This window comes from Schizosaccharomyces japonicus (genome assembly GCF_000149845.2).
Source record: "Schizosaccharomyces japonicus yFS275 unplaced genomic scaffold supercont5.3, whole genome shotgun sequence".
Classification (NCBI taxonomy): domain Eukaryota; kingdom Fungi; phylum Ascomycota; class Schizosaccharomycetes; order Schizosaccharomycetales; family Schizosaccharomycetaceae; genus Schizosaccharomyces; species Schizosaccharomyces japonicus.
Window position 1 is genome coordinate 2,438,692 of NW_011627862.1, and position 21,891 is coordinate 2,460,582.

At 43.5% G+C, this 21,891-nt stretch overlaps 11 protein-coding genes across 11 annotated transcripts; 7 read left to right on the top strand and 4 right to left on the bottom strand.

Annotated features, from left to right (window-relative positions):
- Positions 1-516: 516 nt before the first annotated feature.
- On the top strand, positions 517-1,720 carry SJAG_01828 (hypothetical protein). Its single transcript, XM_002173031.2, has one exon. It carries the CDS (start codon positions 918-920, stop codon positions 1,560-1,562), a length of 645 nt encoding a protein of 214 aa, XP_002173067.1. The 5' UTR covers positions 517-917; the 3' UTR covers positions 1,563-1,720.
- Positions 1,721-1,904: 184 nt separating this feature from the next.
- On the top strand, positions 1,905-3,036 carry SJAG_01829 (mitochondrial 54S ribosomal protein RML2; the record flags this gene model as incomplete). Its single annotated transcript, XM_002173032.1, has 2 exons — positions 1,905-2,069; positions 2,134-3,036. 2 exons carry the CDS (start codon positions 1,905-1,907, stop codon positions 3,034-3,036), a joined length of 1,068 nt encoding a protein of 355 aa, XP_002173068.1.
- A 118-nt stretch (positions 3,037-3,154) lies between these two features.
- SJAG_01830 (fungal protein) lies at positions 3,155-4,013 on the bottom strand (the record flags this gene model as incomplete). Its single annotated transcript, XM_002173033.2, has 3 exons — positions 3,672-4,013; positions 3,384-3,621; positions 3,155-3,323 (listed from the first exon to the last, which is right to left on the bottom strand). Exons 1-3 carry the CDS (start codon positions 3,922-3,924, stop codon positions 3,155-3,157), a joined length of 660 nt encoding a protein of 219 aa, XP_002173069.2. The 5' UTR covers positions 3,925-4,013.
- Positions 4,014-4,114: 101 nt separating this feature from the next.
- SJAG_01831 (mitotic cohesin complex subunit Psm1) lies at positions 4,115-7,863 on the top strand (the record flags this gene model as incomplete). The annotated part of the gene is made up of 2 exons (XM_002173034.1): positions 4,115-7,792; positions 7,843-7,863. The coding sequence occupies 2 exons, from the start codon at positions 4,115-4,117 to the stop codon at positions 7,861-7,863; spliced, it is 3,699 nt and encodes a 1,232-aa protein (XP_002173070.1).
- A 57-nt stretch (positions 7,864-7,920) lies between these two features.
- On the bottom strand, positions 7,921-11,547 carry SJAG_01833 (fungal protein). Its single transcript, XM_002173036.2, has 3 exons — positions 10,961-11,547; positions 10,550-10,753; positions 7,921-10,496 (listed from the first exon to the last, which is right to left on the bottom strand). The coding sequence occupies exons 1-3, from the start codon at positions 11,345-11,347 to the stop codon at positions 10,197-10,199; spliced, it is 891 nt and encodes a 296-aa protein (XP_002173072.1). The 5' UTR covers positions 11,348-11,547; the 3' UTR covers positions 7,921-10,196.
- On the top strand, positions 7,978-9,913 carry SJAG_01832 (exonuclease I Exo1; the record flags this gene model as incomplete). Its single annotated transcript, XM_002173035.2, has 2 exons — positions 7,978-9,362; positions 9,432-9,913. Exons 1-2 carry the CDS (start codon positions 8,144-8,146, stop codon positions 9,911-9,913), a joined length of 1,701 nt encoding a protein of 566 aa, XP_002173071.1. The 5' UTR covers positions 7,978-8,143.
- SJAG_01834 (nucleoporin Pom152) lies at positions 11,469-15,290 on the top strand. The gene has a single exon (XM_002173037.2). The coding sequence runs from the start codon at positions 11,482-11,484 to the stop codon at positions 15,232-15,234; it is 3,753 nt and encodes a 1,250-aa protein (XP_002173073.1). The 5' UTR covers positions 11,469-11,481; the 3' UTR covers positions 15,235-15,290.
- Positions 15,291-16,154: 864 nt separating this feature from the next.
- SJAG_01835 (1,3-beta-glucanosyltransferase Gas2) lies at positions 16,155-17,963 on the top strand. Its single transcript, XM_002173038.2, has one exon. The coding sequence runs from the start codon at positions 16,451-16,453 to the stop codon at positions 17,828-17,830; it is 1,380 nt and encodes a 459-aa protein (XP_002173074.1). The 5' UTR covers positions 16,155-16,450; the 3' UTR covers positions 17,831-17,963.
- A 128-nt stretch (positions 17,964-18,091) lies between these two features.
- SJAG_01836 (CAF1 family ribonuclease) lies at positions 18,092-19,395 on the bottom strand (the record flags this gene model as incomplete). The annotated part of the gene is made up of 2 exons (XM_002173039.1): positions 18,092-18,120; positions 18,189-19,395. The coding sequence occupies 2 exons, from the start codon at positions 19,393-19,395 to the stop codon at positions 18,092-18,094; spliced, it is 1,236 nt and encodes a 411-aa protein (XP_002173075.1).
- A 290-nt stretch (positions 19,396-19,685) lies between these two features.
- On the top strand, positions 19,686-21,665 carry SJAG_01837 (AUR protein kinase Ark1). Its single transcript, XM_002173040.2, has one exon. The coding sequence runs from the start codon at positions 19,724-19,726 to the stop codon at positions 20,762-20,764; it is 1,041 nt and encodes a 346-aa protein (XP_002173076.1). The 5' UTR covers positions 19,686-19,723; the 3' UTR covers positions 20,765-21,665.
- SJAG_01838 (inner membrane peptidase Atp23) lies at positions 20,959-21,681 on the bottom strand. The gene is made up of 2 exons (XM_002173041.2): positions 21,116-21,681; positions 20,959-21,050 (listed from the first exon to the last, which is right to left on the bottom strand). The coding sequence occupies exons 1-2, from the start codon at positions 21,633-21,635 to the stop codon at positions 21,043-21,045; spliced, it is 528 nt and encodes a 175-aa protein (XP_002173077.2). The 5' UTR covers positions 21,636-21,681; the 3' UTR covers positions 20,959-21,042.
- Between the last annotated feature and the right edge of the window lie 210 nt (positions 21,682-21,891).

Sequence of the window (21,891 nt, forward strand, 5' to 3'; positions counted from 1 at the left end):
GATGGTGGTGAATTTCGTAGGTGGGGATTTGGAAGGTGGATAATGAATCGATCTTTGGGTATAGAGAATTGTTTGTGTATAAAAGGGAAATGTATAAGACTTGAAAAAATACGGCGACTACTAATGTTAACAATTATATCTACTTTGACCTTGACGAGGACAAAAAAAAAACTTAAATGTTAAGAAATTCGGCACCTAGCCAGAATACCAAGCTAAGATAAGATATAGTTTCTTCTTTTGAGCGGCAAGTTTCCCCATTTAAATAAGCGACAATAAATGTTGACACTACCTTTCCTTCATTTACTCTAATCGTGTACTAATCATCTCGTTAATTTATATATTCACTTTATTGCTTCTCTTTACACCTCTCTTTTCGGAGATAATCGATATCCTTATTTTATCTCCACCAATAAAAACGCATGTATATATTTAGCCTAATAGGGTTGTTTCGATTGGCCCGTCGTGTCGGCTATTTTTGCGGCTTTTTCGGCAGAGGTCGCATTCTGTGTCCTATCTCCTCCATTCACAACTTCCTCAACACTCGGGTTAGAGTGGTAGTGGGAGGTTTGAGCTGCATTTTTTACTCGTCTTTAAACGTTTCTTAGCTTGACCTGGTGTCTCTGGAGAAATATTCGTTTCCGGTTCGTAGTATAACGTTCCGTTCTTGGTGTTCTGGTCGTAAGATACCGAGACTTTTGGTTTCTGGTCGACAAGTAATTTGTCTCTCTGTATTTCCTTTCCTGTGAGACAGCATCTTAGCGCATTTTATAAAAGATTCAGTTGACACAGTAACAAACTGTTCGCGATCTGTTGACTGTTTTCCTTCTGCGTTTCTTCGTGATTTACACCCAGCAAGATCCTATGCAAGCTTCTCGTCAGTGTCATTCCAACGAAGTGGTAAACAATCAGCTCCTTGCATGTGTACTCAATTTCAGACTCCAGACAAAAACTCCAATTTGTTGTCTTCAAATGTCCCTGCAGTACCGCATACCGACGTTCCTGTAACGCCTACTCCTGCTTCCAAAAGATCAGGCTCAGAAAAACGCATTTCCTACCAAGATCTAGCTGGCCTAGACTCTCGCGATATATCCAGCTCATGGCATTCGGCTGACGTTGAACGTTGGTTTCAGGTGCTGTCTAAACCACAAAGAGCTGTAGCTTTGTTGACACTGCTACAGTATATCCCCTCTCCTAATTGTCGCTCCATGCAAGCGTACATCGACAAACGGGCTCGTCAAGCCGAACTGGACACACAGCATCCAGCTGGTCTGGCTGCTGGCGATCAGTATTCAGTTCTCTCACCCACTTCTCTTTCTCCATCATACTCCTGGTGGAGCCCTGGAGGCTCGCCGTACAATAGCATTTACCGTGGGTTCCAACCAAGTGCATCGTCGCAGTCTCCTCGTCACTTAGGCAGTGCACAATACGGGAGACGGTCGTCTTCAACCTCGAATATCAGCACCGCTGCCTCTGCAGCTTTAAATGAAGCTCGCCGGTTAGGTGACCTTTCTCAGCGGTTTGCCAAAAATCTTCGCCTCAACAACACTGACCAAAAGAATTGAGACCATTGTCTTCTGTGATAATAGCAGAAAAAAGAGATGAGTACAACTCACTGGTTCTTCTGTTGTTGAACGTCTCAGATATACTTGTTACTTCGTATGGTTCGCTGATGCGACAAAAAAATAAAATAATAAAAAAAAGGCAGTTCATTTCGTTTACATGCTTATCGCTTTTGTAGAACAGCAGAATGGAAGTAGCAGCACCATACTTCGTATGAATTGCCATTTTTTTAAGGTTGTTTACAACGCGTCGCCATTTTCATTTCGAGTTCGCGTTTGTTATGACGTATGCAATATCGTTAACTGAGTTCTTCTTGGGATGTGAACTTTACCAGAACGTGCCCCATGCTGAAACTGCGTTTCGGCTTGTTTTCACTTCTTTCACGGAGCACATTACAGAAACCGATTCAGAATGCCTTTCCTCGGGCCATTGTCGCGGCGTTTTCGACGGAAGCTTCATCTGTTCCCATTGATGAAGGTGTCCAAGTCGGAAAACCAAAAGAATTAAATGTAAACTCTTTTACGGATGCTGAGTGTTGCTATCATATGGGCAATTTGCTAATTGGAGTTGTAGATTCGAAAATTTAAACCAATTACTCCGGGTTTGCGACATTTACGACAGTTGGTAAATGATCATTTATGGAAAAAAGGACCTCATCGCGCCTTGACTGTGACAAAGCGGAAGACAGGAGGTCGTAATCACACAGGAAAAATTACAATGCGGCACATCGGTGGTGGGCATAAGCAAAGAATCCGTCTCGTGGACTTCATACGGAAAAAGCCTGGCTCTCAACGGGTTTTACGGATAGAGTACGATCCAGGACGTAGTGCTCATATCGCACTCTTGGAACACTTCGAGACGAAAGAAAAAAGTTATATATTGGCATGTGAAGATTTACGGGCAGGCGATGTTGTTGAAAGTCTCACTCACTTGAAGAAACCAGCTTCCGGTGACAACATCATTCAAGGCCTTGACAATGGTCAATTTTTTGTCGAAAAAGTAAAGCGTGGAAACTGTTTACCTCTGTGGGCTATACCAACCGGTACAGCTATATATGGTATCAGCCTCGAACAAGGAGGCAAAGCAAAATTATGTCGATCAGCAGGCTCATATGGCCGCATCACTTCCATTTATGACGACAAATATCTCGTAGTTAAGCTACAAAGTGGTGAAGAACGGCGCGTGCTCCAGACCGCGAGTGCCACTATCGGTCGAGTAAGCAATATCAATTGGCAGCACCGGAAACTAGGTAAAGCAGGACGGTCCCGCTGGCTCGGTATTCGTCCTACCGTTCGTGGTATGGCAATGAACGCCTGTGATCATCCACACGGCGGCGGAGGCGGTAAGTCTATCGGTAACAAACCTCCTCAATCGCCTTGGGGTGTTCTAGCAAAGGGCTTTAGAACTCGGAAGGGAAGACATAAAAACAAAATGATTGTCAAAGGTCGCCCTAGAGGAAAAAAGAATAAGCGGTAGGAGTTAGACTCTTGACTCGTTTTCAAACATTCTTGTTATATCCCGTCTTTGGCTCCTTTGAAGGCAGCGAGTGCTATAAATTTTTTTTCCTTGACATGCAACGATATTCTACGGCATATTACGTCCGTCTACGTCTTCTTCTTCTAGATTTCTTGTCTCTGCTGATACGCTCTGCTAAACTCAAATCACTAACTTTGGGTCCTAAACGTGCGGCTAGTGATTTACCAGAGCCCTTATTACTGGTGTTGACAGAATTGGATTTGCCTTCGTTTTTCTGACGCTGATGTCTATAAAATCTCTTATTAGACTTCTCTTGTTCAATATGAGCTTCCACAAGCTTGACATACCTTCTTAATTCGGAATCCTCCCGCGGGTCTCCGTGCAAAAGATAATAACGGGAGTACACATGAGCGTTACTCACTTTTTTGTCCAAAGTCGTAGCCAGGCGAATGGAGAATACTTTTTGAAGAGAAGGATGCGGTTTCGTTTGGTAACCGCGTCTCTCGTCCATATCCTCAATACTTTCGTTTACCAAATGGAAGAGTGCTGAACGGCACACGTCGTCATCTGGATATACAAGATTACCTTAAAGGATGGTCATTATCATTACTGCTGGTTTCAATTTTACACCATACACTTATCATCATTCACCCATTCAAACACGCATTTCGGTTCAGAAAAGTACTCTGTGACAAACTCGGACACTTGATTTTGAGACAAATCGGTTAATCCGATTAGGTGCAATGCATTCCGTCTGATTTGAACTTCTTCAGTTGCTGGCTGGTCAAGCTCGTTTTTTGCTGTTCCTTCTACTTCAACATCGCCCATGACAACATTTTCATCCATATGCTCCTTAGTGGGAACAGATTCTGTTAACAAATTGTCCATATACAGCTCGTTCTGCACACTTTACTGCTGGTACTAATACCGCTATACTGGAAACAATGTTCGTGTCGGAGTTCTCGGTTAGTTTTCGGTGGCTTTATTTGCCGAAAGTCACCGACAATCACCGAATGCTAAATGAACGCGACGCGTCTCCTGTCCTCCATATTTACCAACCACATACAGAAACAGTTTCATGGGTAGATTAGTCAGACTTGAAGTGGAAAACTTCAAGTCGTACCGTGGATTTCAAGTAATTGGACCGTTCTACGACTTTACTTCCATTATTGGTCCAAATGGTGCAGGAAAATCCAATTTAATGGACGCGATTTCGTTTGTCGTTGGTATAAAATCGTCGCACTTGCGCTCGTCAAACTTAAAGGACTTAATCTATCGGGGAAGAATACTTTCTAGCCAGTCTCAAGAATCTTCGCAATTAGAGCAGTCACCTCAGTCTGCCTTTGTTAAACTAGTATTCGCGTTGGATGATGGACGTGAAGTTTCTTTCAAACGGTCAGTTTCTGCAGCTGGGGCCTCTGAATATAGCATTGATGGTCGTACAGTGAGTTTTTCGGAGTATACGAAAGCACTTGAGGAACAGAATATTCTTGTCAAGGCGCGCAATTTCCTGGTTTTTCAGGGTGATATTGAAGCAATTGCGGCACAATCGCCCGACGACTTGTGTCGTTTGATTGAGCAAATCAGTGGTTCTTTAGAGTACAAACGTGAATACGATGTGCTAAAAGAAAAGCAAGACCAAGCCGTTAGTCTTTCTGCACACACTTTCAACAAGAAACGTGGTGTTAATGCCGAACTTCGGCAATATCAAGATCAAAAAGCTGAGGCCGAGCTCTATGAAACGAAGAAGGTGCAGAAAAATGAAGCTGAACTAGTTTACACGCTGTGGAAATTATACCACATCGAGCAGGGCAGTCGCACAACTTTAAAACAGATTGATGGGTTGAAACGACAACTCTCAAAGGCAGTGAAGAACTGTGAGAGTCTACAATCAACACTCAACACTTTACGGAGCGATGAGGGAAATGTTCATCGCAAACTTCTAGCAATCGATCGCAAGATTCAAACAAAAAAAAACCAGGCCTTCTCGCACAGACCTGAAGTCCTCTCGTTAGCAGAGCGTTTGGCTCGAAGCTCCACGAATGTGAACAAATTGCGGATCAAACTCGAGGAAGTTGAAAAAGATCACGTCGCTCAGCAAAATACAGTTGCGCTTTTAAAAGACCAATTGCGAGCGCTTCAGATGGCCGAAGAACAGTTTCTTAATGAACTGAAAGAGTCCGAGAAATCTCGCGGTATTCAATTCACACCCCAACAAGAAGAGACGTACAATGTGCTTCGTCAAGAAGTTGACGCGAAGAATTCACTTCTTCTGCCGGAGGTGGAAGCCATGAATCGGCGCATTAAAAAGGATTCTCAACAGCTCGTATCTATTAGTGACAACATTAAAGGAATCCAATCTAAACTTCAAGGTTTAGATGAGCAAATTAATAGTCTTCAGGCTGAAAAGGAACTCCTTACCACGGACGTGAATGACAAGTTATCGGCTTTAGAGTCCAAGAAAGCCGAGCATTCTCAAAAACGTACAAAACTCGTCCAACTTACGCAGGAGGAAGCCATCCTTAACGAAAAATTGCAAGAATGCTTGAGAAAATTGTTGGAGGTAAACGCCATGTCTCATGAATCACGACGTGAAACAAAAAAGAGAGATGCTCTCTTTTCCTTAAAGCGTATTTATCCAGAAGTTAAAGGACGAGTTGTTGATCTCTGCAGACCCACTCAAAAGAAGTATGAAACAGCTATTGCAGCCGCGCTTGGACGGAATTTTGAGTCTATTGTTGTCGAATCGCACACAATTGCTAAAGAGTGTATCAATTACATTCGTGACCAGAGAGTTGGTGTAATGACGTTTTTGCCAATGGACACAATTGCGGCAAAGCCTACAAATCAGAACCTTCGTGGTGCTTACACAGGAGCCCGACTGGCAATTGATATAATCAACTATGAGTCGGTGTATGAACGTGTCATGGCGAGTGTCTTGGGAGACACTCTCATTTGCGATAACATGGACATTGCTCGAGACTTAGCTTATAGACGGCATGTCAACTCAAAAGTTATTACGTTGGAGGGCACGGTTATCCACAAAACGGGTTTAATTAGTGGTGGCACTTCTCGCAATAACAATCGTCATTGGAATGATCAAGAGGTTGAAACTCTCAAAAATACTCAAAATACTCTAATGGATAAGATTGCTCAGATTCATGACGAAAAGTCGAGTATTTCCACCCTTGAAAACGAGTCGATGCAATTACAGCACATGCAAACTCAACTTACTCTTGTGCGCGATAATCTCAGTTCCGTAAATCGTTCGTTAGACGACAAAAAGACAGAACGCGAGCATGTCGGCTCCCAATTAACCAGTCTTAAACCCAGGGAAGGACAATTACGCCAACAATTGGAGACTTCAAAAGCGCATCTTTCTGAGTTGGAGCGGAAGGTCGAAATGGTTGAGGATAATGTTTTCGCCAACTTTTGTGAGGAAGTTGGCATTTCCTCAATTCGGGAATACGACGATTACCGAACATCGTTTGCGCAGAAGTTTTCTGCTAGGAAACTGGAGTTTACGACACAAAAGTCGCTTGTACAAAATCAACTGAGTTTTGAGTCTCAAAGACTTAAAGAAACAGAGCAGCGTTTGCAAAAGCTGAAGGGTTATGTCGAGAAGGAAGAAACCGCTGCCGTGGAAATGAAAAAGCAAAAGGACTCCTTGGAGAATGTTATTGCTACGAGCGAAGCTGAGATGGAATTGCTTCGTGAGGATTACAATAAATTAAAGCAAGACAATGAAGAACTTTTGCAACGTGTTGCTTCCGAGCGCTCACTGCTAAGTAGTAAGGGAAGCGAACAAAATAAACTGTCTGCAAAAATAAATACCTTGAAAGCATCTATTGAACGTTGTCGTTCAGATTGGCAAGGTGTTTTGCGCAAGTGTAAATTGGACGATTTGCAGATACCGTTACTTCAAGGAAATCTTGATGTTGTTCCAATTGATGAGATACCAGTTTCGAACGAACCTTCGCAAACTCAGACCGACATGGACATCGATTCGGAAAATGGTAACCCTGTTGATAGGTATGGCATCGTTGTAAACTACGATGCGTTAGATGATGAGCTTCGCGAAGACGCTTCTGAAAGCATGGGTAACGTCTTAGAGGATAAGATTAAAGAGCTGGCGCAAGAGATTGAACAAATGTCACCAAACATGAAAGCGAATGATCGACTTGTAAGCACGGAGCAGCGTCTTGACGAACTAGATGATTTGTTCAACCAAGCACGGCAAGCTGCGAAGGAGACGAAGGAAAAGTTTAACACTGTGAAAAAGTTGCGGTTAGAGAAGTTTCTCACAGCTTTTAATCACATTTCTGAACAAATTGATCCCATTTATAAGGAATTGACAAAATCAAAGGCATTTCCCATGGGCGGTACCGCGTACTTAACCCTAGATGATACAGACGAGCCATACTTGGGCGGTGTTAAGTTCCACGCGATGCCACCTATGAAGCGTTTCCGAGATATGGAGCAGCTTTCTGGAGGTGAGAAAACAATTGCAGCAATGGCTTTGTTATTTGCTATTCATTCTTTCCAACCATCTCCCTTTTTCGTTTTGGATGAAGTTGATGCTGCTTTGGATCAAGCGAATGTTACACACATCGCAAATTATATTCGTGAACATGCGTCGCAAGGCTTCCAGTTTGTGGTTATTTCTCTTAAAAACCAACTATTCAGCAAGTCAGAGGCGTTGGTTGGTATTTATCGAGACCAAGTTCAGAACTCCTCTCGCACATTAACGCTTAATGTAAGTCCTCAACCGTTTGTGTACACGATTTCCGTTTACTAACCATTTAGTTGGATCAATATCCATTGTAATGATGAGTTTTTGTTCAGAAAAGATTGAATGAATTGTATTGTAATGTTATGTTAGCTAAATGAAATAAATACAGACATTGTATATATGTGTAATTCTGTTAGCGTAATAGTACGGGATTTCTTAATTACACTACTATTCTCTATAGGACGGTTCCTTCTGTTTCCGTTGCTAATATCTTAGCTTCCTAGAGTTCTGTTTAATAGTACTTTTATCTTTGTCCTCAACACCGGAGCCAGTCTTAGCGGGAAGTACCAGGAGCACAAGACCCAGATTGTTTATATGGGAGTTAAAGGGCTTTTAGGGCTCTTGAAGGACATTCAAAAACCCTCACATATCGAGGAATTCTCTGGGAAAACGCTAGGGGTAGATGCTTACGTTTGGTTGCATAAAGGTGTGTTTGCATGTGCTAAAGAGCTCGCATTCAACATTGAAACGGATAAATACATTCAGTATGCAATGCATAGAATCTCTATGCTAACCTATTACGGTGTTAAGCCATTTGTCGTGTTTGATGGAGGACCTTTGCCTAGTAAACTGGGTACTGAAGAGAAACGACGTGCTCGTCGTAAAGAAGCTCTCGAGTTAGGAAAAAAGCTGTGGAATGAAGGAAAGAGAAGTCAAGCAATGATGCATCTTTCACGCTCGATCGATGTTACTCCAGAAATGGCGAATAGATTTGCTATGACATTACGACAAAACAACATTCCATTTGTTGTAGCTCCGTACGAAGCTGATCCTCAGCTTGTGTACCTTGAAAAGACGGGTTTCATTGACGGTATCATCACTGAGGACTCGGATATGTTGATCTTTGGTGCTCGAACCGTGCTCTTTAAACTTGATAACTTTGGCAATTGCGATGTCGTACGTCGAGAAGATATTCCACGGCTTCCTAATATGAGTCTCCAAGGATTCAACGATCACATGCTGCGATACCTGGCTATTTTCTCGGGCTGTGACTACACAGACGGTATCGGGGGCATTGGACTTAAGAAGGCTATACGTTTCATCCAGCGTTTTCCTAAACCAGATGCTGCTATACGTGCTATGCGTGCAGAAAGGAGTCTGAATGTTCCCATAGACTTTGAACACACTTTCACTCTCGCTGATAAAGCGTTTCAGCATCAGCGTGTTTACTGTCCTCAGCAACAGCGGCTTGTTCATCTAAACGACGTTGTGGGAACGTTGGACGAAATTGAAGAAGCGTTCGTCGGTCTGCCTATTGATGAAGAAATAGCACGTCAGATCGCAATTGGTGAAATGAATCCTATTACTAAGGAGAAATTTGTTTCCTGCGAACCTTTGAAAGGAGAATCCAAGAAACGGAGATTTGTTGCAAAGACAGATATTGCAAATTACTTTCCTACTGCCAAACGTCCTCAGAAAACTGCAAGTCTTTCGGATGTTACAAATATCGCTCCTCAAAGATCACCCGAAATACTTGCTAGTGATGCTGGGCACAATCTGAAGAAACCAAAATCAATGAGTTCTGGTTCTCTTGGTACTAAAATCGCTACTGCGAAAGAAAATCCCGGAAAACCCACATCAGTATGTAGTCCTTACTTCACAGCCTTGCCAAATCATGAAGCCAAAAAAGAGAATGAAGCTATTAATGGTCAAACGATATCAACCCCCTCAAGTCATTCTCCTAGAAAAGCTACGACACAAGGGTCACCCTTAGATTTGACAGCAAAAACTGGAAGTACCACTTTATCTTCGCACGACAAAGAGACGGCCGTACTTTCAGCACCTTTACCTTCCATTGGCCAACCTGCAGATACCCAAGTCGAGTCAAATTCGGGTTCTGCGTCTCCGAAAGAATCGTCTGTTGAGTTTTGGAAGAAAGCCTTCTCCTATAAACAGAACGATAAATCGGGTAATCATACACCCCGTATGTCACCGCTCTCTCGCATTGGCGTACAAGCCTTGTCGAAGAGAAAGTCACTGTCTACTTCTCAATTACCGTACAAGAGTCCTTCTTTCACAAGTCCGTCTAGCTCAACGGATAAATCTCCTGGTATGCTCTCATTGCATCAATATAAGTTCCGCTAATTCTCGTTGTTTACGAGAATTCGATCATTCCCTCTTGCCTTTGTCGTTGCTTTTAAAAAAAGTTTCCTCGTTTTCTATATCCACCTTCGACGGCTTTATGAGCTGACGATATGCATTTTCGCAACCATCTCTTACATTCTCACGTTTTCTTTTCTCTGTTTTAATATTTATATGTGTGCATGCAATCATTCCCTTCATACCAGTACATATCATAACTTAGATACACAACATGTATAGGATTCATTTATTCAGTCATATGGGTTACTTGATTTATTTGTAATATTCAAGGAACCATCGTTTTAATAGAGTCGATGAACGCAGCGTCTTCAGGTGCGAGGGCAAAGTTGTTTAATCTTTCGATAAGTTTCTTGGCTTCTGTGAGCTCGCCCAATTGAATGAGCCAACAAAGAAGTAGTTTTTGTGCAAAGAACCCCTTATCCTGGAGAAGAATGTCTCGAAGCAGCTGTTGTTCCTGCTGGCTAAGCGGGAGAGCAATGATAGACTTACAAGCTTTTTTATTTTCAGAGGCAAGTACCTGACGGACCATCTCAGTCCACAGTTCTTGTGAGTTCTGAAACTTTCGCTGTGAATGGTTAGTGTGACAATGTTACAATTAGCTTTTAGATAAAAACATACCGCATTTTGGTAAGCACACACAAAATTCAATTGAGCTAATGAGAGAATATAAGTGCTTTGTTTTTGATATGTATCAAGGGGCGGACTAATCGTTTGTACGAAACGAACAGAAAGTCTGTATTGCTTTTGCTGATACAGTGTCTCCAAAATCTTATCAGCAAAGTTGGGAATGACAGACGGATGCAAGAAACAATTCAATGCGGACTAAAACATGGTTAGCGGAAACCGTTCTGCGGTGCAGATGAAGAAAATGGGTGAAGGTGAGACAAAAATAGAGAGAATTCTAATTGCGATTTCAAAATAAGTCAAGTACTTGCATTGACGGAACAGTAAACAGAGGAAAAAATCCCAAAATAAAAGCAAATATTCCTTTTTGGTCTCTCTTCAAGGCTCTAACCAACGTAAACATACCTCATAATTCATGTGATCCATCTCATAATATCCATCCATCAATGTGCGAAAGTTTTTAGGTAAAAGGACCTGTTCTGCGAATTCTTTGCTTTTGTTCCAGTCTTTGAGAATGTAATAGAAACAGCAATGTTGTTTTAGTTCGTCGGTACCGGACTCATCAATTTTCAAAAAGAGAGTTTTCAATTCATTCAAATCAGACGGCGGGAAATAAACAGCAGCATCCTGTATTCCAGCAATTACGGCTAATAAAACATCAAAAAACAAACACCGATCAACTTGTAATGAGCGTAGTTTTTGTACTCGTGCAACGAAATGCGATGAGTATGGAAAATCTTCTTTTCTAAGACTAAAAAGCTTAGAAAATCGCTGGAACTGCTCAGTGTTCATTATGTAAGACGAATGAACCCGGTATACCAAACAAACCCTGCTTGTCTACCTGTGATATCGTCGTTCAAAGAACTGGAAAAAGGAGGACCTCCTCAACACCTGCTCAGAACCAAACACCTCCCACCAGGAATGCTATGAGTCAAAGAGAAGACTCCGGGGAAGTTCGCGGTCCTCTTATTCCAGAGGCTATTATAGATGCGCCTAGTCAGCGGCTGTACGCAATTGCTGCTCTGGTTGCATTACAAGCGTACAAGCTCTATGACTTCGTACTATTTAACGCGTCAGGCGCGTCAGATGTTAAAAATACAACCTTCCTTTTAAAATGGATTCTTTTGGACGCTTCGTATTGCTATATTTTACCTTTATTCCGCATTCCTTGGCTTTCGTTTCAACCGTCAACAACTTTATTGCAGATCGCCTTGTTTGCGATTGTTGACGTCCTTCTCTGTTCAATTACAGGATTCAATTTTTCTTCTATTGCTTTGTTTCTGTATTCCTTCATAAACTCAAAAGAACTGACTTTGACAGACCAAAGAGTCAATCCTCAAGACATTATAAATAACTCTTCCCGTATTCTTGGCCAGTACACGGTTCATATTTTGCCTGAAAGTTCAGCCAAAATCAATCCTTATAATGAACATTATTGTCTTCCAAGTGTCGACGAATTTGGTGAGAAGAAAAAAAATACCGCACCTATCACAATCCCTATTCGGTTTAATTCTACGACACCTTATTTAATTGAGTATGCATTTGTGGATTTGGAAACGCTTGAGGAGAACCGCTATAACATTAGTGGCCGCGCCTTACGCCGTATATTAGACACTGCTGTTCGAGACAACAAAGATGGCCGGTTGTACACTGTTCAATTCAAGGCCCCAAAACGTGGCTTGTACCGTTTAACGCGAGTAATTGATAAATCAAAGTTGGCGGTCCGGATTTACCGTTCTGAAGCCGTGATTGTAACCTGTCCCCAGGCACGTTTACGACTCCCACAAGACAGTCAGACGAAAAATCAAAAGCAAAACCAAGTTCCGCGTTGTGTCGATGATGCAAATCATTTGCTGCTTGATGTTCAAGGCGTTGCGCCCTTAAAAATCCGTTACTCACGTTGGATTGGTAATGATGAAACAGTCAGCTCCATTGAGTCTGCTAAGCCAACTGGTTTTGATGCACCCGCAGAATTTCTTTCTGCGCCAGAGGAAATTTACTTCGGAAACAACGTTGACCTAAAATTTGCACAGTCATCGAATGTCGCGATATTTTTGAACACGACCTTGGCACTCCCTGGAGAATGGACGTACGGTATTCACAGCGTTACAGATGCCTTGGGTAATACAGTCTCATTTCCTGTTGAGGTTGCTTTGCAAGACAAGAAGCATGTCCCGAACTATCCCTTCATCTCCTCTGTCTATGTTTATGAAAGACCAACATTGCGGTTTGAAGGATGCTCTATGGAACACCCTGTAAAGCTACTTCCCGGGGGTGAAGCTAAACTCCGTGTATCGACAAATGTTCATCTGGAAAAAGACAAACAGATTCGTTTTCAATTGCTTAGATATCCATTGGGAACAGATTTAGAGTCTGCTGACAAGACACCCACGTTTTCTTCGTATGTTTCCCTCTATGATTTGCATAACGGTATCGCTGTGCACGAAGACGGTATCTATGTAATTGACAATGTCTCTACAGAGTTTTGCTCTGGCACGATATTGGCTCCTAGTCAATGTTTGGTGACCGTGCCACCAAAAGCCGAAGTTTCCGTGCACTTTGAGGAGATTGCGGACCAATGCGCCGGTTCAATCGGTGCTCGTGCAGAGTTAGAATTTGAAGGTGTACCACCTTTTGGTATTTCTTATCGTATGTCTCGGAACAAGGAACAATCACCTATCCAGTATGCACACATCGATCGAACTCGTTACCAGCTATATTTTACTCCCAAGGAAGCAGGCAAGTATCGCTATGTGATTTTGGGCCTGGAAGATACAAACTACGGCTATCGTGAATTGAAGGGTCCCGAGTTTACCAAGGAACAGACCGTTTTCCCTCTAGCTGATGCCTCTTTTGACAAAAACTCGCCTGATGATTTAACGAAGAACTGCTGTATCGGTGACAGCCTGGATATTCCAGTAACTTTGAGCGGCTCTGCTCCATGGAAACTTGAGTACGAAATACTTCGCGATAACAAGAGAGAAAAAGTGCATATATTGGAGTCTAATAATCCCAAATGTGTGATACATACACCCTCCTTAAAGTATGGTTCACAGTACACTGTTGCACTTGTCAGTGTTGAGGATGCTAATGGTTGCAAACGTTCTCTGAGAGAATCAGACGTAATCATTAATGTTCGAAGACAACGGCCGACTGCTTCGTTTTATCCACAGAACAAAAAGTTCAGCGTTGAGGATGTTGAAGGAACTGAGCTTCAAATTCCACTCAGATTGGTTGGTGAAGCACCATGGCAGTTGGAATATGAACGCGTTGGTACGGATGGTTCTGTTTCTAAACACATGACGACGCTGTACGACGCAAACAGCAACCTTAAGGTTAATGTTGCTGGTACGTATAAACTGATTTCCGTACGTGATAGTTCGTGCCCAGGATCCATTCCTTCTCCGGATCAAACGTTTGTCGTCTCTTGGTTGCCCAAACCCCTTCTTTCTCTTTCCAATGCTCCGAAAATTAACTCGACTACGGAGCTCGTTTATGAGCATCCCCACATCTGCGAAAATGCGAACAGTGCTTTTGACGTTTCTTTGGTTGGCACGCCCCCATTCCTGTTGCAGTACGAGAAGTACCTTGTTGACGAGAATGGAAAGATTCACCAGCGAGAACATCGTGAGCTTTCAACCATGCAAAACTTTGTTACTCTTAAGACTGACTCTGCGGCTGCAGGTACGTACTACTACGAGTTTGTATCTATTTCTGATTTGTTGTATACGGATGTGGGTGCATTCGCAAAAGATAATGACGGTAAATTAAAGACTGTAATTGTTAATCAATTTGTCAACAAGGCACCAAAGGCTGCCTTTACGGAGCCAGGAAAGGTGTACACGTTTTGTCTCAACACAAATGTGTCGCACCCTGACGCGCAAAAAATTCCCATTCGGCTTGATGGCCAGGGACCCTTCGACATAAGCTTTGAAATCAAGAACGAGCTTAGTGGCTCGGTGATGAAAACAGAAGTTCACAAAGTGGAAGGTCCTGTTCTCAACTTTACGTTTCCCCAAAAGCAACTTACACTTGGACGTCACAAGGTTCGCATACTGAAGGTTGTGGATGCGAACAAGTGTGCTTATCACGTTCCTCATAATGCACCTACTGTTACTGTCGGTGTTGCCGAACTTGCTTCCCTTACACCGTTAGACAGTCGCGAATACTACTGTGTTGGCGACCGGCTAGCATTTTCACTGCAAGGTATTCCACCCTTTAACGTGGAGTATAGCTTCCTTGACAAAAAACTCCAGGCAAGTACGCAAGGGCATAGCTTCTCGCGCATTGCCGAGACGCCTGGTAATTTCACCTTGCTCTCGATCGCAGACAAGGGTAGCCCGTGTCGTGCCGTCTTTAAAAAGCCAATCCATTACGAGATACACGATATTCCCACAGTTCGTATCAGTGACGGTCGCGAAGTTGTGGAAAATATTCACGAAGGTGATCGCGCCGAAATTTCATTCCAATTCACCGGCACACCTCCCTTTACGTTTACATACTCACGACACGCTCTGACGCGGAAAGGAACAGGCAAAGTCCTAGAAACACACACCGTTACCGGTATTGAGGAATACGAGTACAAAATCCTCAGCTCTATCGAGGGTGTCTACGTTGTGAATAGTGTTCAGGATCGTTACTGTCGGTTCCCGAGGAGCTCGACATTTAAAGGAAAATAATGAGTAATTAAATGGCTGTCTTTTTATGAACTAAATACAAACTGTTTCTACAATCGCGTCTCTTGGTGGACCTACCCTGGCTCTTCTGAGCATCCGTAGAATGCGTGAATTCCTCCGTGACGGGTATAGTACTCCATTTTTGGTGTAGTGTTTTTGGTGTAGGTTTTTCGTTCAGAGAAACATACGTCATCTTCGCAAGGGTTCATGGAATAGAGCGGTTTCCGCTGGATCGGAACTCGACTCTAGAAACTACTAGGGTCGGAAACAACATGCTTTACGTTTACATACATCAATAAAACAAGAATCACATGAGATAAATCAACGGAATTAACGTACAGAAACTAATTGAACTACATGCGTTGTAAATGTGTTGTCACTTAGACGAGGTAACAGTGCATGAGTCTAAATGCATCCGCTAACATATAAAAACGGAACACGCGCCACAAACCATTGAGCGTTCTGCATTCGAGAACTGTTGTTCACGGAGTCGCATCATTAACACATCCGTCATCCTATGAGAACAACAAAAGTCCCATGATGGGGCACTGCATGGTAACAAAGGTTGACTTGACGATCGCTTTGCGTCTTTTTATGCCCAAGAAAGTGCATATTCATGTAACCGCGTCATGTTTTAGCTTTGTCGCGATTTAAGACTAAAAGATTCTAGTGTGGAGTTGACTAATGAACGCGTTCTTAGTCATTCGTTTCGATTCGGTTTCTCCATGGAGAACTTATCCGCGAATGGTGATGTCATGCAGCAGCTCGATTTTCACCTTAGCCGTGAATTAAACTTTGGGGAAATACCGTGGGTTATCTGAATGACGTAATCCTGTGTCGGGAAAAGCGTTGCCGCAGAAGTAAGCATTTATCGTGCGGAAATCGACGGGAATCGCGTTAGGGCTGAGGATGAGGAGACATTCGCAGAATCTTCGGCTCTGGGTCTGGACAAGCCGGAAGTAGGAATAAAAGCCGGAGCCTTCGCGACAAGTTCCTTCGAGTGTCGGACTGACTGTTAACCTGTGAATCCCCTCTCTGCGTCCATCTTTTAACGTTCGCTCTTCTTGGAGAAACATTACTCTTTTGAATCTATTTCATACGCCTGTGCGTTGAATCTTGATTCACTTTAAACATATCTATTGCATATCATTCTTGTGAATTTGCAAGTTTTATCTTTCATTCATTTCCTTAAACTTTCAGGATAAAAAAACTAGGAACAATGATGTCTTTCGGAAAGTTCATCTTGTCTCTTCTGATGTTCTCTGGCGCTTTTGCCATGCAACCTCTCAGCGTGAAGGGCCGTAAGTTCTTCGTCAACGACACCCAGTTTTACTTGAAGGGTGTGGCCTACCAACCCAATGTTGAGGCCGAGAAGACCAACTTTGTCATTGATCCTCTTGCCGAGGCCAACAAGGACAACTGTACTCGTGATGCCAAGATTTTGTCTGATCTCGGTGCCAACTCTATCCGTGTTTATGCTGTCAACGCCAGCTTGAACCACGACAAGTGTATGCAAGCCTTCAGCAACCAAAGCATCTACGTTTTCCTTGATCTCGCAAACCCCAAAACTGCTATTGATCGTTCTTCCCCTACTTGGAACATCTACCAATATGCCAACTACACCAAGGTGATTGATGCCTTTGCCAAGTACAACAACACCGCTGGTTTCTTTGCCGGTAACGAGGTCGTCAACAACGCCTCCAACAGTGCTTCCATTGCCTATGTTCGTGCTGCCATCCGCGACAGCAAGTCTTACATCAAGGCCAATGTGAACCGCTCTATCCCCGTTGGTTATGCTGGTGCCGATATTCCCTACATTCGCACCAAGATTGCCAACTACTTGGCTTGCAATGCTACCAAGAGTGCCAACGACACCGACTCGGAGGCTGACTTCTTGGGTTATAACATCTACGAGTGGTGCGGTAAGTCTGACTATGTCACTTCTGGTTACAAGGACCGTACTGAGGAGCTCAAGAACTACACTGTTCCCTTGTTCTTCTCTGAGTTTGGCTGCAACCTTGTGAGACCCCGTTTGTTCACTGAGGTCGCTGCCCTCTATGGCTCCAACATGACTGATGTCTGGAGTGGTGGTATTGTCTACGAGTACACTCAAGAGACTAACGGCTACGGTCTCATCAACACTACTAGCTCTGGTGAAGTTGTCCTCACTGATGACTACAAGAACTTGAAGAAGCAATGGGCTGCCATTAAGCCTACCACTGTCAAGAAGTCTTCTTACAAGCCTTCTGGTACTGCTCCTGCTTGCCCTGCCGTGGCTTCTAACTGGGAGGTTACCTCCAAGGCCTTCCCTGTCACTCCCAACGCTACTGTCTGCAGCAACGCCGTTAAGAAGCTTACCCACTGCACTGCCAAGGGTTCTCCTGACGGTGAGACTATCTCTGACACTCTTAGTGAGCTTTGCTACTACGACAGCGACGCCTGCTCTAGCATCTCTTCTAACCCTGAGCAAGGTACTTATGGTAAGTACAGTGCTTGCAGTGGTGTTCAACAACTCTCCTTCGCTTTGGATGCCTACACCAGTGACCATGGTAACGATGCCTGCAGCTGGGGTGGTGTCGGTACTCTCGTCAAGAACTAGAGTAACGAGCATGTTTGCGCAATCGCTTTCGTTTTGTGAATAAAAGGGAGCTTTGCATTGTTTATGAATACGATGTCATTACCTGCATACTGCATTTGATCATTGAAATAAATTGTTGTTTATATCTGTGAGATGGATGGGGGTTAAGCTGTGGATTGGGAAGAGAGGGGTGAGGTACGAAGGCGAATCTAATTGTCATCGATGTTTTCTTCTTGCTTGCTGTTGTCTTCTGGAGCATCGAGTTTTAGTTCCAGATGTCGGCTAAGAGACAGACTGTTGTAAAATCGCCGCTCGTCTGTGTGAGGTGTTCGAAGCAAATAGTGCAAGAACAAAAGAGCAGTGTCGTATGCATCTTTACCGGCTTCATGGGAGGATCTGCGGTTCATGGCTTGACTCCAAGGGCCTGCATCCAAAGGCAGTTGTGAGTCAGAGGACTGTTTATCCTCTCCGGAACTGCTGCTGTCGCCAGTGTGAAGAGACATGCTGGATGTGTGAACAAGAGCAGCAAGAGTCTGCAGGTCTGCAGGACCGCCTGCGACGAAATCCGACAACAGAGGAGACCGTGTGTAAAGCAAGGCAGTGTCGTAGACACGGGTAAAGTGTTGTCGAACAGAAGATAGTAACTGTTTTGGGGGAATGATTGGGGGTCTTTCACTTTGCACTGATTGCAGAGATGGTGCTGCACAGAATGTGCATACCAAATACATCAAGTCAGCAAATCCATTGTGAAACACGAACGGAACTTTCAACTTCATGAGATGGTCCCACACTTTTCGACAACCGATATGCTCTTCCAAACAAGTGAGAATCCTTTCTTTTTTACGCGCAATTCTTTGCTGAGCTGGGTTGCCTGAGACGGCATTTTCGGTAGCAGAGGCCGAGTGCTCTTGTTTACGTACTTGTATGAATGTACGCTTAGAGATAGTGTGCAACTGAGGGAACTCGGTTTCCACAAGTTGATGAACGGCTTTTTGGATGTATCGGTTCGGTGCGTCAACGTTGCAAAAACTTGAGACAGGTGTCTTTTGGGCAAGCCAAGCTTGAATGTTTTTACGGGCAACTCGAACAGCTTGAGAAGCCGTTTCGTCAAGTGTCATGGGTTGTCCAATAGCTTTGTTCATCGCATCCACCTGGCTCCGAATGAACGTTTCCTCCATCTCCGTCACATATCTGACTCCATTAGCCAAATGGTTTGTGAAATCGAAACCATGGTTGAGTAAAAAGTCGATTGTCTGTGCATCGTATTGGCAACGGCGTGTACAACGCAGACAATCTGGAAGTGCCGGAGAGATGTCTATGGTGAAAGGGATACATTCTGCCTGAAGTTTGTTGGGCAATAGCCGAATACAGCACAATCCAAGTTGTATGACTGAAAATGTTTGTGCACTCGAACACAACCGGTTCATAATTTCATCACCAGCATCTGCTGCAGAACCGTCTCTGGACTCTCCCTTCGTCCTGTCTAGTCCTGAAAACTCACAATCAAATGCCACATAGTCGGCTTCGTCAAGACATTTTTGCAGTAGAGGAAATTGTTCCTTGAAGTTATTGGCATTTATATTCATGAGCACAGGGAGAATATAAGAAGGTCGTTTTTGTTTTATTAGAGACAAGTATTAATGTCGATGATGCAAAAAAACAAAAAAACTAATAGAATTACTAACGTTCGTACGGCTCCAAAAAACCAAACTTGACAGTATTTTTAAGGATTTATTTTACTTGCACTTTGTCCTTTGTTTTTTTTTTTTTTACTCTTCCGGTAGTGTTTTGTTTGTTTGTTTACTTTCATCGTTGTCATGGAAACAATGAAAGTAAACAAACCTTAGTTGTCTCGTTAAACTCTCCTGGAACCAACATCGAGCTCGGTCAGATTTTGCTGCTCGGCACATAGGAATGTCAGAATCAAAGCTCGTTGACTCGTTGAACCGGCTCTCGGTAAATAATGGGAGCACAGTTGCGTCTGGCAGACAGCAATTACTGCGTCTTGCTGTTTCCAACCAAATGCACGCAAACAACAATTCGTCGACCAGTGCAGACGCTTTGAGAGAACGCCAAGAAAGACACTACTCGCTTTCATCCGACGGAAACAACAACAGCAGTAAACCGTTGCGGAATTTTCATTTAGGAATGTTCGAAATTGGCAAACCTTTGGGAAAAGGAAAGTTTGGTCGCGTCTACTTGGCCAAGGAGAAGAAAACAGGCTATGTGGTCGCCTTGAAAACACTTCACAAGGAAGAATTGGTGCACTCAAAGGTGGAACGTCAAGTACGGCGCGAAATTGAAATTCAATCGAACTTGCGACACAAAAATATTCTTCGTCTGTTTGGTCACTTTCATGACGAGAAGAGAATCTTCTTAATTCTTGAATTTGCCGGCCGTGGAGAGTTGTACAAGCATCTCCGTCGCCAACAACGCTTTTCGGAGGAGTTGTCGGCAAAGTATATTTTCCAAATGGCTCAGGCGTTAGCCTACTTGCACAAGAAACACGTTATTCATCGAGACATCAAACCCGAAAACATCTTGTTGGGCATTGACGGCGAGATCAAGCTTTCCGATTTCGGTTGGAGTGTTCATGCACCTTCGAATCGCAGAACGACTTTGTGTGGAACGCTGGACTACCTGCCACCCGAAATGGTTGAAGGAAAGGAGCATGGTGCGAAGGTTGACTTGTGGTCGTTGGGTGTGCTTACATACGAGTTTCTCGTAGGCGCACCTCCCTTTGAAGACATATCTGGCCACAGTGCAACATACAGACGTATAGCCAAGGTAGATTTGAAGTTCCCAAGCTTCATCTCAGCCGAGGCAAAAGACTTAATCTCTCGGCTCTTACAACACAGTCCCGAGAAACGTTTGTCCCTGGACCAAGTCATGCGTCATCCTTGGATTCTTAAACATAAAAACAACTGGGACCGACCGGGTGTTGATCCCCAGTGAAGCAATGTACAGTGAATAACGGCTACTGCTTATGCAGTCGATTGTTCATTACACGCTGTCCAGTACGCTGGCGCACTTACATGCATACCCGCTTTCCTTTTCATTCCTTCCTTTATTTACCTGTCCTTGAAACTCCCCTGTACTTTCTCCTATCTCTTCAAACACTCATTGGTATGCCTATGCCTCCGTGAGTATTCAACTTCTTCATTGTCTCTCAATTTCCTTCCCCTTTCTTTCCTAACCGTTTTGTTTTTTATTCCTTTCTTCCCGACTACATCTTAATAAACTATATGAAACATGTTAGCAGACAACCCGGTCCGTGTTCTCCCTGCTCATCGTTTTCCCACTTACTCTTTTCGAATGGCCGTGTGTCTCGGAAACACGCTTCGAACACTTTGTTTACCACACGTTCGGCCTCTTCTTTGCTTGTACACTTTGGATTCGCCAGCACAGATTGCGTTGCTCTTCTTTTCACACACGCCTGGTGGTGTTTACTGAACGTTTTAATATTCCCCCCGGCCCACTCTTTGGTCCAACGGCACTCACCGCTTAAACTGCTGGCTCGAATTTCTGCACATGCATGATGCTCCAGATTAAGCCAATCAATTTGAAACTGCTTGTCGTCGTGCATATGAATCATTTCATGTGCCAATGTATTTTCTGCCATCTTTTTGTTGAACAAATGATTTGCACATAGTGTGATGCCTTCGTCAGGCGTATACCCGCCTGTTTGTTGTTCATCACATTGAACACACTGGACCATGTCTTTGACTACGTCTTTTCCTCCATTCAAGCGTTTAATTGCATCCGTCAAAAAAACACAAATAGGTGAATTCGATAGCAACAAGTCTCGGATCTTCTCACAGTCCATTGCTGGATTTCAGCATAAGAATTTGTGTGTCTTGTGTGGACAGTTTGGTGGTCACTTTTGGTGGAGTGTTTTAAAGCGGCTTAGAGCCGTGCGTTATCCAGGTTAACGTGTTCGTGCATATCACACGGTATATATTTTAAGACGGGATGCGATAGTCGCGCTGCAGCTCAGTAAATGAAAATTCAGTGGTCTCTCTACTACACAATCTACGACTAGCAAGCACAATGGATACACGCCCAGCTCTCACTTTCTGCTA

Coding starts and splice junctions, on each gene's coding strand:
- SJAG_01828 (XM_002173031.2), top strand. CDS start 918: ATGTGTACTCAATTTCAGACTCCAGACAAAAACTCCAATTTGTTGTCT.
- SJAG_01833 (XM_002173036.2), bottom strand. CDS start 11,347: ATGAACACTGAGCAGTTCCAGCGATTTTCTAAGCTTTTTAGTCTTAGA. Junction 10,754..10,960: donor TGGATCACATGAATTATGAG/GTATGTTTACGT, acceptor ACCATGTTTTAG/TCCGCATTGAATTGTTTCTT. Junction 10,497..10,549: donor TGTGTGCTTACCAAAATGCG/GTATGTTTTTAT, acceptor AACCATTCACAG/CGAAAGTTTCAGAACTCACA.
- SJAG_01834 (XM_002173037.2), top strand. CDS start 11,482: ATGAGTCAAAGAGAAGACTCCGGGGAAGTTCGCGGTCCTCTTATTCCA.
- SJAG_01835 (XM_002173038.2), top strand. CDS start 16,451: ATGATGTCTTTCGGAAAGTTCATCTTGTCTCTTCTGATGTTCTCTGGC.
- SJAG_01837 (XM_002173040.2), top strand. CDS start 19,724: ATGTCAGAATCAAAGCTCGTTGACTCGTTGAACCGGCTCTCGGTAAAT.
- SJAG_01838 (XM_002173041.2), bottom strand. CDS start 21,635: ATGGACTGTGAGAAGATCCGAGACTTGTTGCTATCGAATTCACCTATT.